This window comes from Chaetura pelagica, unplaced genomic scaffold (assembly GCF_000747805.2).
Source record: "Chaetura pelagica isolate M959 unplaced genomic scaffold, ChaPel_1.0 scaffold792, whole genome shotgun sequence".
Lineage (NCBI taxonomy): Eukaryota > Metazoa > Chordata > Aves > Apodiformes > Apodidae > Chaetura > Chaetura pelagica.
Window position 1 is genome coordinate 26,753 of NW_009952378.1, and position 17,006 is coordinate 43,758.

The 17,006-nt window shown below is 48.5% G+C and overlaps 1 protein-coding gene across 1 annotated transcript in view; it reads left to right on the plus strand.

The window, feature by feature from the left end:
* The window catches only part of LOC104398117 (unconventional myosin-Vb-like), a gene marked incomplete at its 5' end in the record, with an annotated part of 40,730 nt that extends 24,137 nt beyond the window's left edge, over nt 1–16,593 (plus strand). The window contains 9 exon segments of the mRNA XM_010008167.1: nt 715–826; nt 2,370–2,573; nt 4,762–4,997; nt 7,055–7,298; nt 10,488–10,550; nt 13,418–13,657; nt 14,474–14,571; nt 16,158–16,332; nt 16,531–16,593. Of these exon segments, the coding sequence (XP_010006469.1) occupies nt 715–826; nt 2,370–2,573; nt 4,762–4,997; nt 7,055–7,298; nt 10,488–10,550; nt 13,418–13,657; nt 14,474–14,571; nt 16,158–16,332; nt 16,531–16,593 (1,435 nt within the window).
* Nucleotides 16,594–17,006: the final 413 nt, after the last annotated feature.

The following is a 17,006-nucleotide window of genomic DNA, read 5'->3' on the forward strand; positions in this document are numbered from 1 at the left end:
TGCTGGACTAATTTCAGGACCCAATCTGCAGGCTCTGCATCTAACAGTGGTGGCAGGAGGTGATATTTCTTAACAGTAAGATGAAGTGCTCTAGTTCCTGTCATTAGTGCTTGGAAACTTCCCTGCTGGTGATAGTGAAGCATCTTCCAACTGGTTGCTTTGTCTTTCCATTGTCCAAAGGTTTCATGTGTGTTTTCAGGCTCTTGGCCACAGACCAGAGTGGATTAGTGAATGAATTAGTTCAACTTGATCTTCAAGAGAGTTTGGAAAAGTATACTAAGGAAGAGTTTCTATTTGAGTCATTCTTCACTGTCTTAATCAAGATTGCTTTTGAAAATGTTGTTGGAGATCCATGATCTCTTCCAAATTATCAAGTCCTTTCCAAAAGGAACAGTGTTGTTGCATTTGACTTGTACAAGGCAGCAGCTTGCGAAGCACATCAGGAGAAGTGAAAACAAGGTGTGACCCACGGCCTTTCTGTTCCAGGCTGGAAATGCACTGATAAGGGTTTTTGGTGGTTGGGGAGAGTTGGAACTGAGAGTCAAGTTTGGGGTGACCTCTTCTTTTGGTTGGCTTTATGCAGGCTGAGAGTAGTGGTGAGAGATCCCTCAGTACATGAGGTCTGTATTTTGACTCATCTAGGACTCCAAATGCTTTATTTTAAGGAGATAGTGCCTGGCATGCAGACTAATCCTGTGTCTGCTTTACTTTCAGATGGTCCTACCACGACTTTTTCAACAGGTATCGTGTTCTTATGAAAAAGAGAGACCTCTCAAAGAACGACAAGAAGCAGATTTGTCAGACCCTCTTGGAAGACCTCATTAAGGTGAGCTGGGACCAAATCTTTGGGAAAGGGTTTTATAGCAATGAAACTTCTGGCTTTGATATGATTTAAATCCTGGGGTCGGTTCTGGGCCCCTGAGGACAAGAAGGACATGGAGGGGCTGGAGTGTGTCCAGAGAAGGGCAGGGGAGCTGGGGAAGGGGCTGGAGCACAAGTGTGAGGAGGAGCAGCTGAGGGAGCTGGGGGTGTCCAGCCTGGAGCAAAGGAGGCTGAGGGGAGACCTGCTGGCTCTGCAACTGCCTGAGTGGAGGTTGGAGCCAGGGGGGTCGGGCTCTGCTCCCCAGGAACAAGGGATGGGACAAGAGGAAATGGGCTCCAGTGGTGCCAGGGGAGGTTGAGATTGGATCTTGGGCAGCATTTCTTGCTGGCCAGGGTTGTCAGGCCCTGGCCCAGGCTGCCCAGGGCAGGGCTGGAGTCCCCATCCCTGGAGGGGTTTCCAAGCCGTGTAGATGTGGTGCTGAGGGCCATGGGTCAGTGGTGGCTTTGGCAGGGCTGGGGCAACAGTTGGACCTGATGATATTCAAGATCTCTTCCAGCCAAGATGAATTTATGATGCTGAATTGCTCTCTTTGCTCCTACTTCACCTGCTGCTAATGCAGGTCCCTTTTCACCCTGGGCCTTTGTCCAAAAGGAGATATTCTCAGGCATGACATGGCATCTCTTGGTTGTAGTCAAGCTGAACATACCATTTGTGTGCTGGTGAAGTCCAGACTTGGCCATCACCAGCTCCACATGAACAATGGGCCATGTTTAGAAAATTAATCCTCCCCAAACCCTCCTGGTTTTGGCTAGCTGGAGCTCCATTTAGAAGTCCAGCTTAGGCCAAGATCATGAATGATCATTAAATGCCTTTTTGCACAAATGAGGGAAATGCAATCAACACCCAGTCTTGAGGTGTGGGGGACTTTCAGTAGCCAATCTGTAGAAAAATAATTTTATAAATTGGAACTTTTATTTTCTTCAGCAAGTAAGAAGCCTTTGCCACCTCTCTTCACCAAAACCTTAACTACTCAATCCCATGTGCTGTATTTTTCAATTACCATTGTCCACACAGCATCTTAACTGGGTTATAAGTTTTGATCTCTGGTTTCTTCATGAGATCTTGAGGAGGTGTCTCAGTTGGGTTCCTTGCTCCTTGTCCACCATGTTTTTCCCTTAGCTGTCAGAGCCATGTGCAGTGTAAGCTTTAATTTTTTTGAGCAGGAAATCTTCTCTGGAAGTCCTCTGGTGTTGCATTGCTCTATTTTATTTTCCATAAAAGAAAAAACAACTCAAAATATTCACAATTTGTGTAGATATATGGAATTTCAGAAGGAATCCAGGTGCTTCATTCCTCATTATATAGAAGCTCAGGTAGTTTGGAGCCTCCTAATAACTTCATCATCCAATTAATACAAGGTGTGAGTTGATGAATTGGATTCCAAGTGGGGTTTTTTTTAATCTATACTAAGCAACATAGACTGGAAAAAAACACATAAATAATGTTTGCCATAATTAAATTTAGTTTCCTTTATGCTTTTGAAAAGGATCCAGACAAGTTCCAGTTTGGACATACCAAGATCTTTTTCCGTGCAGGCCAGGTGGCATATCTGGAGAAGCTACGAGCAGACAAGTTCAGAGCTGCCACAATCATGATTCAGAAGACAGTGAGAGGCTGGCTGCAGAGGGTCCAGGACCAAAGGCTGAGACAAGCTGCCATCATCATCCAGAGGCACACACGTGGACACCTGGCACGGAGGTGGGTCCTGGGAAGTCCTCTGAGGGAAGGCAAATGGATTAAAGCACTTCTGGGCACTTGGAGTTTCAATCTGTTCCATCTCGTGGACCTTAAACTGAGGGTTTTGTGGGAGGAACATTGAAAATGCTCTGCATGGGCTGTTGTCTTCCAGCCCCATGAAGACAAGAGCCATGTTGTGCATGAAGGCACCATGATGGTGAAGGTGTCAGGGCTCATTCCTGGCCCCTCTCCCCAGCTTTATTTGGGGGCAAGAGGTCAACATTCTTTGTCTCAATTTGATTTCATATCCACATGGATTTAATTTCTAGGTGCTGGGCCAGGGTTAGAGCAGCTAGACTCTAATCAGATGACCAAAGTACTCTGAGATATTTTTGGTAAGACCCTGGCCCAGGCTGCCCAGAGAAGCTGTGGCTGCACCATCCCTGGAAGTATTGAAGGGCAGGTTGGATGGGGCTTGGAGCAACCTGGGCTGGTGGGAGGTGTCCCTGCCCATGCAGGGGGGTTGGAACTAGATGATCTTTAAGGTCCTTCCCAACCCAAAGCATTCTATGATCTTGTGTCCCTTAGTCCTGTGAAACGCTACTGTTCTTTTGCATCTGGCCAAGCTGGTCTCAGGCACTTCACAGATAGGAACAAGGAGATTATTTGGGTCCTTTTGGCTTTGTTTCCCTTCCTTCCTTCTTAGAGAAGCTGTGGTATGTTAGCTTGGTTGGTTTCTTTTGAGCTGCAATGTTCTGCTTGGCTTGGAGTTAGGATCTGCCCATCAGAATTGCGCAGATCTGCAGCCCAATTAACTCTGCAACTTAGGCACCATGAGATGCTGCCTGTCTACAAGGCTCCTGCACTGTCATTTCACTCCTGATTGCTGCATGAACATTGGTTTCTATCAATTATGAAAGCAACCAAAGGTGAAGAACTTCCATGTTCCTTCCAAAGGTTTCCTCTAAACCATACTGTATTTTGGAAGAACATCAGAGATGGAATTCATGGTGTTATTTGCTCTTGTGAAAGTGATTAGCCTCTTGGAGATTAGAGAGATGAGAAGGTCTCAAATAAGCAAAGCTGGGCAGTTTGGAGATCTGGAAGTGTCATTTGGTCTAACTCATGCCCTGGCAAACAGGAATGGTGCTTCAGGTGCTATTTCCAATATGGCAGGAAGACCTGTAGGGTCTGTCATGGAAGGCATCAAGTCATTCATTGATCTAAATCCCTCTTTAATTAGTTCTCTCCATTAGCCTTCTGTGTTAAACCAGGAGATGAAAGCAAGGAAGTGGAGTTTTGATGACAACAAGTGATAGGGTGAGAAATCATCTGTCAGGAAACTGAGAAAAGCTTTAGGGAATCTTCTGTCCAGTCCTTTAGGTCCAGCCTTACTTTGGCATTCCCTAAATTTCTGCCTGATTGTTATCACAGGGATACTCAGAGAAGTCAGAGAGGACAGAGACCCTGTTCCTGGAGATAATGGAGAAATTGAGTCATGCAGAAGAACTGGCTTAAGAGTGTAGTGAAAGGGCTCCAGAGTTTATCTGGAGGTTCTCCTCATGAGAAGAAGTCCCACCAGGACAGCATTTATCTGTAGTCTAAATTATCAAAATGCAGAGGTGGAAGACAGGGATAAAAACCACGTACAAACCTGGTCTGGTATGAGTTGTACCTGATGCTGAAGGGACAGTAGGTTGGTTGCTCAGTGTGTCTTTTGGCAGCTGTTTATTCTGCTAGCTCTGGATCTTGTGGAGCTGTCTGCTATTCCCAGGTGGTCCATGAAGTCTCACTTGAGTTCAGGTTTTTCTCTGTCCCCATCTAGTCCTCTCCTCACCAGCCAGGATCAAATTCCCTCCTTTCACTGGCCTTGAGCAGGTGTTGACTCTTTTTAGAGAGAAGTGGACCTCCTGGATGTGCTCCTGGAGGTGCAGTTGAATGCAGTGACCAGAGAAACCTCCCCCAGGAGTTGGGTTTGAAGGACCCCTTCCCATCTATAAAAGAGGATGCAAAATAACAGCCTCTTGTCTCCAACCATCACCCCCCGCACCTACCAGGGCACTCCTCCTTGGAGGAGAAACCCTTTGGGAAGGTTCTTTGGGAAGTGTCGAGTGCCACGTTGCAGCCAAACCTGGGCTTGCTGCTACTTTTCCAGGAGCCTCTTCTCCCTTGATGGTCCCATTTCTGCCCATCTTTTCCAGATTCTGGCAGAGCACAAAGCCATCATCCTGCAGAAGTACGCCAGGGGCTGGTTGGCCTGCACACACTTCCGCAGGCTCAAGGGGGCCACCCTTGTCCTCCAGTGCTGCTACCGCCGCATGAAGGCCAGGCAGGAGCTGAAGGCGCTGAAGATTGAGGCCCGTTCAGCCCAGCACCTGAAGAAGCTCAACATTGGCATGGAGAACAAGGTGGTCCAACTTCAAAGGAAGATCAATGAGCAGGTAAGTCCTGAGCTGCGCTGGAACAAGCGTGGTCCTGCTTCTGCTTTGCCTCTGTTGTCTGCCCAGAAAGGGTTTTATCTTCCCCATGGTGTCTGGGGAGGATGTCATCATGGTGGTGGCAGCCTTCTGCTCCTGCTGGCCAGGTGCTTGTTAAGGTGGGATCCCACCATGGAAGTGCAGATGCACTTGGATTCTTGGGTCTCCACCTTGCTGGCTGAAGACTTTTTTCAGTGAGAGGATGATGAGAGGAAAGCTTCCATTTTTAATCCATTTCCCCTTGTCCCATCCCTCCCTGCCCTTGTCCCAAGCCCCTCCCCAGCTTTCCTGGAGCCCCTTCAGGCACTGGAAGGTGCTCTAAGGTCTCCCTGGAGCCTTCTCTTCTCCAGGCTGAACACCCCAACTCTCCCAGCCTGTCTCCAGACCAGAGCTGCTCCAGCCCTCCCATCATCTCCGTGGCCTCCTCTGGACTCTCTCCAGCAGCTCCATGTCCTTCCTGTGTTGGGGACCCCAGCCCTGGCCCCAGCCCTGCAGGAGGGTCTCCGCAGAGCAGAGCAGAGGGGACAATCCCCTCCCTGGCCCTGCTGGCCACGCTGCTGGGGATGCAGCCCAGGACACGGGTGGGTTCTGGGCTCCAGCGCACGGTGCCGGCTCCAACCACAAAAATCAGAGCTGCTGCGTTTTCAGGTCTCAAAACTGGGAAGCAAATCCCTGCCAAGTGCTTTAAGAGTGAAAATTTCAGCAAACCAAGACTCTTGGGGTGACGTGTGACCTAAAGCTGGGGTTTAGGGAGCTCTTTGTGCTCAAGGCTGCAATTACACTACATGATGTTGTCACCACAGGCTCCTGCAGGCAAAGGAGTCAGGAAGAAAAGGATAAACTACAAGCCCAATATTACAGCCTCAAAAAAATAAATGCCAAGTAATAGCATTAAGTAACATTGTTTGAGAGCTGTAATAAAATGTAGGTATTTTGGAGTGGTTGCCAGACTCTCATGCATTGTTTGCTTTCACTTCAAGTGGAACATCCATTTAGCAAAAGCTTGTGCAGTCGTTCCCAAAATATTATTCAGCCTTTGTCAAAGTTTTGAAATGGTTTTGAGCTTTATTAGCTTGATTAGCTAATGCATGGAAATGTTCACTATCCCAAAGCTTGTTATCCACCATCCCTAAGGATTTCATAGAATCATAGGGGTTGGAAGAGACCTCTGGAGATCATGAAGTCCAACCCCCCTGCTGCAGCAGGAACACCCAGGGCAGGTCACACAGGAACGTGTCCAGATGGGTCTGGAAAGTCTCCAGAGAAGGAGACTCCACAACCTCTCTGGGCAGCCTGTCTCAGGCTCTGTCACCCTCCCAGGAAAGAACTTTCTCCTCATGTTGAGGTGGAACTTCCTGTGTTGTCACTTGGGGCCGTTTCCCCTCGTCCTGTCCCAGGCACCACTGAACAGAGACTGGCCCATTCTTGACACCCACCCTGCAGATATTGATAGACATTCATCAGGTCCCCTCTCAGCCTTCTCTTCTCCAGACTAAACAGCCCCAGGTCTCTCAGCCTTTCCTCATCAGGGAGATGTTCCAGTCCCCTCATCATCCTTGTAGCCTCCCTTGGACTCTTCCCAGAAAATCCCTGTCCCTCTGGAACTGGGGAGCCCAGAACTGGACACAATCCTCCAGATGTGGTCTCACCAGGGCAGAGTAGAGGGGGAGGAGAACCTCCCTTGACCTGCTGGCCACCCTGGTCTTAATGCACCCCAGAGTACTATTGGCTCTCTTGGCCACAAGGGCACATTGCTGTCCCATGGATAACTTCTTGTCCACCAGGACCCCAAGTTCCTTTTCCATGGGACTGCTTTCTGGTAGGCCAACCCCTAATCTATACTGGTGCATGATGTTTTTCCTTTTCAGATGCAGGACTCTACACTTACTCTTGTTGAACCTCATGAGGTTCCTCTTAGTCCAGCTTTCTCTTCGTGGAATTTGTTTTTGTAGTCCATCAGCCCATGCATTGATCTTTCTCCTGGTCTTTATTTCTTCTCTTTTTTGGGCTGTTGGTTGCAAAACAAGGAATACAAACTTCTGAACGAGCAGCTCTCTACACTCACATCTGCCCACTCCTCTGAGGTGGAAAAGTTGAAGAAGGAACTGCTTCAGTATCAGCAGAGTCACCAGGGAGATGGAAACCAGCTGGTCAGCTTGCAAGAAGAGACGGAGCATCTTCGGCTGGGGCTTGAAAGAGCTCATGGGGAGAGGAAGGTTGTGGAAGACAGCTACACCAAGGAGAAAGATCTGCTGAGAAAGGTATGTCTCTTTTATCATGTCTCATGCTCTGTAGGTGGTCATGCAGGTAAAAGGACACTCTTCACAGGGCTGAAGGGGAAAGACTTAATTTGTTTTCTTTAATTTTTATATGTGTTTTTTTTCCACTCAATGCCCTTAGAATTTGCTTTTCAACTTGTCATGGGGCAGAAAGAGCAAGTGGAGATGCCTGCAGGAGCACTAATGGCTTCATGTCAGGAGAAGGCCCCATTTCTATCCCTTGTGAACCTTGTGTACTGCCAACTGAGAAGAAACTCCCCAAACCCAGAGCTGTGTGAAATAAGGACACAGAATCACAGATGGGTTGGGTTGGGTTGGGTTGGAAGGGACTTTCAAGATCATCCAGTTCCAACCCCCCTGCATGGGCAGGGACACCTCCCACCAGCCCAGGTTGCTCCAAGCCCCATCCAACCTGCCCTTCAACACTGCCAGGGATGGGGCAGCCACAGCTTCTCTGGGCAACCTGGGCCAGGGTCTCACCACCCTCACAGCAAAGAATTTGCTCCATATTTCCAATCTAATCTCCCTTCTTTCAGCTTGAAAACATTCCCCCTTTTCCCATCACTACACACCCTTTTAGTAACCATGGTTACAACAGTGTACACACAGTGATTCCTCCTGATGTGTAATGCACACTATTGGAGAAGGCTGTTGTAGATGCTGTAAATATTAAAAAGTTGTCTTTCCTCAGCACAGCCTAGTGTGGGACATGAGGGCTGGTTGTGGACTAAACTCTTTTCTCCTCCTTCATGCATGGTCATCAACTTTCTGGATCTCTTGAGGTGGTCCAATGCTGTCACCATTGTACAAGAAGGCATTCTAGTGGGAGAAAGAGACTTCAGACTGTAGAAAATGAGGGGTCTGGAGCACAAGTGTGTGGAGGAGCAGCTGTGGGAGCTGGGGGTGTCCAGCCTGGAGCAAAGGAGGCTGAGGGGAGACCTGCTGGCTCTGCAACTGCCTGAGAGGAGGTTGGAGCCAGGGGGGTCGGGCTCTGCTCCCCAGGAACAAGGGATGGGACAAGAGGAAATGGGCTCCAGTGGAGCCAGGGGCGGTTGAGATTGGATCTTGGGCAGAATTTCTTGGTGGCCAGGGTTGTCAGGCCCTGGCCCAGGCTGCCCAGGGCAGGGCTGGAGTCCCCATCCCTGGAGGGGTTTCCAAGCCGTGTAGATGTGGTGCTGAGGGCCATGGGTCAGTGGTGGCCTTGGCAGGGCTGGGGGAATGGTTGGACTGGATGATCTGAAAGGCCTTTTCCAACCAAAATGATTCTGTGATTCTCAGTGTTGTCCTTTGCCCACACCAGGCTGAAAATCCATCAGTGCAATTGGAGTTCTTCCTTGCACTGAGAGCCATGATGCTGTGGTGATTCTTCTCCACAAGGACATCAGAGTTCCTTGCCCCCATATTTCCATTGCCATTCATCTCCAGGGCTGCTTTGCTGCCCAGCACAGCTCCTGTAACCAACAGTCTCTTTAATGCAGAAAAGTGCAGTGTAAATGATTTCCCTGCCTGTCAAGACTTGCATGGAAAAGGGGAACATGGTTGTTGTTTACATTTGCTGGATCAGGCTGATTTCTAAACTCCACTTTCATGACTCAAGACCACATATGGATGATGAATATTTAGTGTCCCATGTAGCACTCCTGTAACCCCCATGTCCCTTTGCTGGCTGCTGGATTTCCTTGCTTTAATATTTCTGAACTTCTCTGAGAACATTTGCTGAAGTCAAATCATCAGTATTGACCATCCTTTAATATAAATACTCCAGGCAAAGCCAATTAAAAAGCAGCTGCTAAATACTTGGCTAGAAGGGACTCAGTAGAACATCTCAAGGTTCTTACCTGTGGCCACCACCAACCTGCTTATATGCTGGGCTGTTAAATATTCAGTGATTTATTAAAATGATATTAACATTGACATTAAAAATAGGAGCTTAAAATGGATAGGGCTCTGAGTGAGCTGGTCTAGTGGGAGGTGTCCCTGCCCATGGCAGGGGGGGTTGGATCTAGGTGATTTGTAAGGTCCCTTCCAACCCAAACCAGTCTGGGATTCTATGAAAATGGGGAATTTTGTCTTTGGAAGCACCTGCCTTGGAATGCTTCTGTTCCTGGCTCTGGCTGGGATTGCCACTGCCACATCTGGCACTGTGGGTATAAAACTTGACTGAGACCTTCCCCCTTTTCTCCTCTCCTGCTCTTTTCCAGGAGGTTGGGATGGAGAAAGCAGCCATGGACATGACACTCTTCCTAAAGCTCCAGAAGAGAGCGAGGGAGCTCGAACAGGAGAGGAAGAAGCTGCAAACCCAGCTGGAGAAAAAAGAGCAAGAGAGCAAGAAATCCCAGGTGAGAGTTGTCTTTTCATTGATATTTCATGTTAGTAACTGGTTTTCCTTGGTCACCTGAGGACACGTGATGGAGGAATTGAGGTTTGAGAGGAACAAGTTCAAGTTAAGAGGCAGCAAATTCAGCTGGGAAATGGAGAGCAAGTTTTTTGGCAGCTAAGGACAGTTGGGCAGGAGATGTGAGCTGTTTTTTTGAATATAAACTGGTTATAGCAGGTTTAGATTTAGAATCTCTGTGGTTTTTTTTAATCCCCAGTGATGATAGTACAGGAATATAGCTTAAAAATCCTATAATAAATCAGAAATAGCAGGGTAGCTGTTAGCAGATGTTCCTCCTTTCCTCTGGATTGCAGGGTAGGGATGTTCCTTTGATACCTTCTTTCTGGTGAAAAGAAAAGCTTTCTACACTTGGGTCATTTGCTTGGAAAGAATTTTAAAAGCAAATACATGAAAAAAAATCAGGATGACTGGCAGCCCAGTAACCTCCAGCCATTTGCAGGAAACACATGGAACAGGCAACTTCTCCAGCATTTCCTCCTTGATTGAACACCAGCTTCCCACCTGCTCTCTTGAAGTCTGTTCCCTAATGACTGCCTTGGTTTGAAAGCTGCAACGAGCCACAGTTGGCAAGATATTAATCAGACATGAAACCGTTTTCTCCTCAAGTGGCTCCTGCCCTGTTCTGTGTCACTGGGACTCTGTCTAATGCCACTTAATAACATGATTACTATTATGATTATGGTGGAGCTGGATGTCATGGTGGCATGGCTGACCACCCTGTGCCAGTTTCTCTGGCTGCTTTTAAATATTCCTTTGTCTTTCATCATACATAGGTGATAGAAACAAAGACTGAAGGGACTTCAGAGCACGAAGATTTTGCATACAACAGCCTGAAGGTGAGTGAGGAGCTTTTACCTAGTGCTGTCACCTACTGCATGGCTCCAGCAGCCCAAATAAATTGCCTGGATGTGGTCCTCACCCAGAACCTCTTGAAATCAGGTCTGACTGTTAGAGATAGTGGTTTGGAAGCTCTAACTCTCCATCAGCTGCTTGGCCTGGGGTAGGTTCCTCTCTGGAGCAAAATCTCTTCTTCTCTGATCTACCTGGTCGAGTCATCCATGGCAGTAACAAACCCACTTCCGGTGAAGGATGCTTTTCCCCACATGTTCCCATTGGGACTTTCTTGGGTTTCCTTTGGCATGACACTGCAGGTCTCAGCTCTTTGCACACAGAAGGTGTGAATCCTTGCAGCTGAAGCCCACCATGTTTCTTGTTCCAGGCTCCAACTCTACTCCTGGTCTGCTTTCCTTGCATCCCCAAGGTGCCACTCAGGTCAAAACCAAATCAATCTGCTACATAGATTGCAGTAACAGCCTCCAGCTGTGGTTGCTGTTTGGCCACAGTCATGCTGTGTCTTTCCAGCTGTTGCCCTACCCTACAATTCATCTTTAAATCCTGGAAGTTCTTCTTCCATCATTTTCTCCCTGTGACATATAGAGAGACCCAAACCTGGTAGGCTCCTGTTGTGCCTTGGGTGGGTTGTGTCCTCCCCCTTTAACTGCACCCAAAATAGAGTCACAGAATTGTTCTGGTTGCAAAAGACCTTTAAGATCATCCAGTCCAGCCATTCCCCCAGCCCTGCCAAGGCCACCACTGACCCATGGCCCTCAGCACCACATCTACATGGCTTGGAAACCCCTCCAGGGATGGGGACTCCAGCCCTGCCCTGGGCAGCCTGGGCCAGGGCCTGACAACCCTTTTGAGGAAGTCACAAAGGTGCAAAAGGAGTGTACAGGTAGGGGACAACAGGCATCTCACCCAAGTCTGTAGATATTTAAAAATTGCTCCATGACCAAAATCCACCAAGAAGGAGTAGGGAATTAATTTAATTAAAAACTCAGGGCCTGAGCTTTTGGAGCAGGGTTGTTGATTTAACATTCTTCCCTGATCTTCCTGACTTCATTTCTAACCAGAGCTCTGCTTGGTATGACCAGTCCCTGGAGTTAGGGGTGTGGTTGAGCTCTTCAAAAAAGGAAAAATGAGAAAGCAAGAAGAAAAGGAGAAAGAAAAAAGGACAAAGAAAAAGGAGGGAAAAAAGGAGATGGGGGAAAAAAAAAGAGAAGCAGGAGCCTTATGCAGCAAATAACAGATATCACAGAAGAGTTAATTTGTTTAGAAATGCACTTATTTGTGTAGAAATGCAGTTAATCACTTTCTTTTCCTCCTTCTGTCTCTGAGGCTGATCAGCAAAGAGTGGGAGGTGAGTTGGTATTTGAGCCAAGTGGCAAGAAGAGTTCAACCCAGTTGGGCATCAGCTCCCTGCCGTGCACATGCTTTTCAAACTCCTGTTTTAAGCACAGTTCCAGAAACCCCAGGAGCTCAGATCCTCCCTCTGCTGAGCCTTGGTTAATGGGGATGTGGGGGAGTTGCTGGATTTGATGCATTTCTTAGCATTTGTTTTTAAATTATATAAAGTCTCTGGCTCTGCTCTGGGACTTTGTTCAGCTCCCAGTGTGTCCCCAGATGCCACATCAGCTCTTCTTTTCACACCTCTGCTATTTATAATTTGGAAGGATTTATAATGATAACACTTGTTTCCTGTGGAAATGAGGTTGACACAGCTATGTTAGCTACACCCTGCAGAAAGTGTAGACATTACCCCCCCATGCCCCTTCCCACCCGTTCTCACATTGGTTAGTTCTGCCCAAGCTGATCACCAAGCACATATCATGTAGGTAAGAGGAATTCTGCAAGAAAGCTGTGGAAAGGGTAAAAATGAAGCAGGGAGGGGGAAGCGCCTTGATCTCTGGGTGGTGGATGGAAAGCTGGCCATAAAGTAGAAACTTGCTCTGGCAGCCCAGAAACCAACCGTGTCCTGGGCTGCATGGCCAGCAGGGCCAGGGAGGGAATTGTCCCATCTGCTCTGCTCTGCTGAGACCCCCCTGCAGGGCTGGGGTCCCCAACACAGGAAGGACATGGAGCTGCTGGAGAGAGTCCAGAGGAGGCCACAGAGATGCTGGGAGGGCTGGAGCAGCTCTGCCCTGGAGACAGGCTGGGAGAGTTGGGGTGTTCAGCCTGGAGAAGAGAAGGCTCCAGGGAGACCTTAGAGCACCTTCCAGTGCCTGAAGGGGCTCCAGGAAAGCTGGGGAGGGGCTTGGGACAAGGGCAGGGAGGGATAGGATGAGGGGGATGGATTAAAACTGGAAGAGGGGAGATTTAGATGAGATTTGAGCACAAAATTCTTTGCTGTGAGGGTGGTGAGACCCTGGCCCAGGTTGCCCAGAGAAGCTGTGGCTGCCCCATCCCTGGCAGTGTTGAAGGGCAGGTTGGATGGGGCTTGGAGCAACCTGGGCTGGTGGGAGGTGTCCCTGCCCATGCAGGGGGGTTGGAACTAGATGATCTTGACGGTCCCTTCCAACCCAAATCTGTCTGGGATTTGCCACGATGGTTGTGTAAAGCAGCATCTTCCATCTGATCTAATGAATATCAAAGAGCATTTAAACAACGTGAGGCTTGTGGTTTAAAAATAGTGTCAACAAATAAAACATGTCCCCTCTGTCCCCCTGTGTTGTTGTTATTAAATGGCAACATATCATTGATTACAGCCAGAATCTTATTCTGAGCCACAAGTGGCTGGATGGGCAGGAAAATCCAGATCCTGGCATGAATTGATCATTGGTAAATGGAATTATCTTAGAGGTGTCTCAGAAGAAGATGAGGTGCTGCAGGGCAGTTAGAGAAACTGGTTCCTGGTGTTTTCCAGAGGCAAGAGCTGGAGTCAGAGAACAAGAAACTGGAAAATGAACTCAATGAGCTGAGGAAGGCTGTGGCAGAATGAGCAACCCAGAACAACTCCTCCAATGACATTCAGGACAGCTACAACCTCCTCCTGAATCAGCTGAAATCGGCCAGCGAGGAGCTGGAAGTGAGGAAGGAAGAGGTTCTTATCCTGAGGACACAGATTATGAAGGCAGCCCAGCAAAAAGAGATGGGGAAAAACATGGTAATGGAGAAGGGAATGGAAGTGCTTTTCCTTTGCTTCTTCTGTTCTTGAAAATTCACTGCCTTGCCTGAGCCAAGACATTTCTGCTTTTGTAGGCCCTGGGTGGCAGGATGGCTCAGGGAGGTTCTAGGATGTTCTGCAGGGTTGTAGGAGGTTCAGCCATCATTTTAGCCCAGGGCTGTATGTCCTGTGGGGGTCTGTACTGCTGTAAGGTTCTTGACCCCACACCTGATGATGGTCTAGCCAGCCCACACCAAGGAACAAGTTTTCCAGCCCTACACTAAGGCATGGTGGTCTGAGATGTTACTGATGGTGTTTTGTGACAACTGGCTTGTTGAGCAAGGAAATAAGATGGGGAAAAAGAGCTTCTGGGCCAGATTCTGCTCATGTGATGCTGGTGCAGCTGTAACATGTTTCTAGTGCTGTGTAGGCAAGGAAGGGAGCCTGTCCCATCACGGTCCTTTGAGGCCTTTTTGTGTAGACCATGTTCCTATGGCAGAGGACATTTTCAGAAAACCCTCACTTGGGCTTTTCAATTCACTGCCTTATCATTCCTGATGGCTTTGGTATGGTTTGTATTTCAGACCCCACACCCTCCATATCTCCCTCCTAGGTTCTCTGCATTTTTCTTCCACCTCCTGATCTCTCCTGCTGTCTCTTTGCACGAGCATGAGGTCACAGGACCTCTCTCTAGTCTGATGGATGCCTTGAGGAATGTCTTAAGGATGGTTGGGAGTTTCTTGGTAGCAGGAACCTTGAAGGACAGGAGGAGGGGTACAGGATGTCATGCTGCTGTGTTTTGCATCTTGACTTTAGGAGAGCATCACCATCAGTGCCAGCTGGCCCAACAGTGACAAGCACATTGACCAGGAGGACACGATCGAAGCCTACCAGGGGATGTGTGAGACCAACCGGTAAGTGCGGCCCAAGTCCCTTCCACTTCCATCACCAAGGTGTGAGAGATGAGGTGAAGACCACAGTTAACAACATGTTCTAGAGAGCTACCAGCTTCTGGCTTGTGTTCTGGACCTCAGGTCAAAGCCGGGCTGTAAAGATGGGACCAAAGATGGAGGTGTTCTACTGCGTGAGGAGCCCTCATCTTTGGGGCAGGGTGTCCCCAAGGGCAGGAGATACAGGGCAGGTAGAAAAGCCAACGTGAAGGTGAACTGGGTTTTTGACGTTGCTTCCAGTGCAGAAATAGGAGTAGGACTAAGACTCGGGATATATTTTGAATGGCTTTTCATAAATACAACACACCTTGTCGCTTTGTCAACTGACTGCAGAAGGTTGTTTAGCAGCCCAGGCTGGGGATGATCTCGACTTAATTAGGATTTTAATCATGCCTGTATGAACATGAGCAAAGGACTGTGACTGCAGTATGAAAAGTTGTAAAGAGCTTTTAGAACTGGGTGACCAAAAGGGTGCAGGTCAACAGCTGCAGTCCCAGACCTGTATCTCCAAGGTAAGGATAAAGGAGAAATGAGGCTGTGAAGCATGCAATGGTTAGGGCTGAAAGGGACCTTAAAGACCATCTAGTTCCAACCCCCCTGCATGGGCAGGGACACCTCCCACCAGCCCAGGTTGCTCCAAGCCCCATCCAACCTGCCCTTCAACACTGCCAGGGATGGGGCAGCCACAGCTTCTCTGGGCAACCTGGGCCAGTGTCTCACCACCCTCACAACAAATAATTTATTATCAATACCTCATATAAATCTCTCCTTTTTCAGCTTTAAACTGTTTCCCCTTCATCCCATCCCTCCCTGCCCTTGTCCCACATCCCTCCCCAGCTTTCTTGGAGCCCCTTCAGGCACTGGAAGGTGCTCTAAGGTCTCCCTGGAGCCTTCTCTCCTCCAGATGCAACACCCCAACTCTCCCAGCCTGTCTCCAGAGCAGAGCTGCTCCAGCCCTCTTAGCAACTTTTGTAGTGCTGAAGGTTTTAATTCCTGTGAGGCCCTGGCCCAGGCTGCCAAGGGCAGGGCTGGAGTCCCCATCCCTGGAGGGGTTTCCAAGCCGTGTAGATGTGGTGCTGAGGGCCATGGGTTAGTGGTGGCCTTGGCAGGGCTGGGGGAATGATTGGACTGGATGGTCTGAAAGGTCTTTTCCAGCCTAGATGATTCTGAGATTCTGAGATCAGGGGCCCACGTGCCCCCTCACTGCTTCATTGTTGTGTTGTGATAAGGATTAGAATTTGGAAGGACAGCTAGTCCAGACCTGCCAGGAAGGGGCCATGAATATTTATCAGCCCTGGTATAGATCTGTGACCTTCCTTCTTGCTGGAAATTATTTATCCTTCCCTTTGGTTCCTCTCCCCTTCCCTCCATGGATCCTTTGCATGTTCCTCCTCAGCTTGGCAGTGTATAAAATTTGCTTGGAATTTTTGAGTCCTAAGTCTGGGTGTCTCTTGCCAGCACTGCCCCACAACTTGAGTCTCCTAGAGGATTTTTGGGATGCTCCATCTTATCTCCTCTCAGCTCATGTCCTGTCTTGGCTGCTTACCCAGGTTTAACATAAGCCAGCTGGAGGAATGGCTGTGTGGGAAGAATCTGCAGCAGAGTGGAGCAGCACAGATGTTGGAGCCCTTGATTCAGGCAGCCCAGCTCCTGCAGCTGAAGAAGAAAACCTCAGAAGATGCTGAGGCCATCTGCTCCTTGTGCACGTCGCTCACCACACAGCAGGTAGGGAGCAGGGCACAGGTTTCCACTCCAGAGACTTATGGATAATTAAAGGAGTGGGAAAGGATGGTCTCCTCATGCCAGTTCTTCATTGCCCTGACCACTGGCATTCCCATGCTGGGAATAACTTGACCTTCCCAGGACTGATGGTTGGTAGGGACTCCTGTCAGAGATGGTGACCATGGTGGCTCCTCTTTTAAGGTGCTGAAGCTCCAGAAGAAATGTTCAGAGGTGAAACCCAGCCCTGAAGAGGTCATGGTCTAAGTCAGACAACTTGTTTTTTTAAATCCACCTGGTGTCTTTTGCCAGGGTCTAACCATCTCTGCAGGATACCCACCAAGGACTTTTTGGGGCAGGAGGTTGAGAACTGCCCATCTAGGCTGGCTGGTTATGACCTTAAACTTTGAGAGTCTGTTCCAGGAGGGTATAAATTCATGTTTTTTTGCTGCTTGATTGCTAGCCTTGATTTGATAATGTTGTAGCAAGGGAGAAGTGTTCTCTGGTGGTTCTTGGAGATCCCTTCTTGTATCACCATCTCCCCATCTTATACATTTGTTGAGAAAGGACAAGGGGTGGTAGGGGAAGAGCAAGAGTGAGGGAGCAACAGAAGTGTTATGTCATAGAATCCCAGACTGGTTTGGGTTGGAAAGGACCTTAAAGATCATCCAGATCCAACC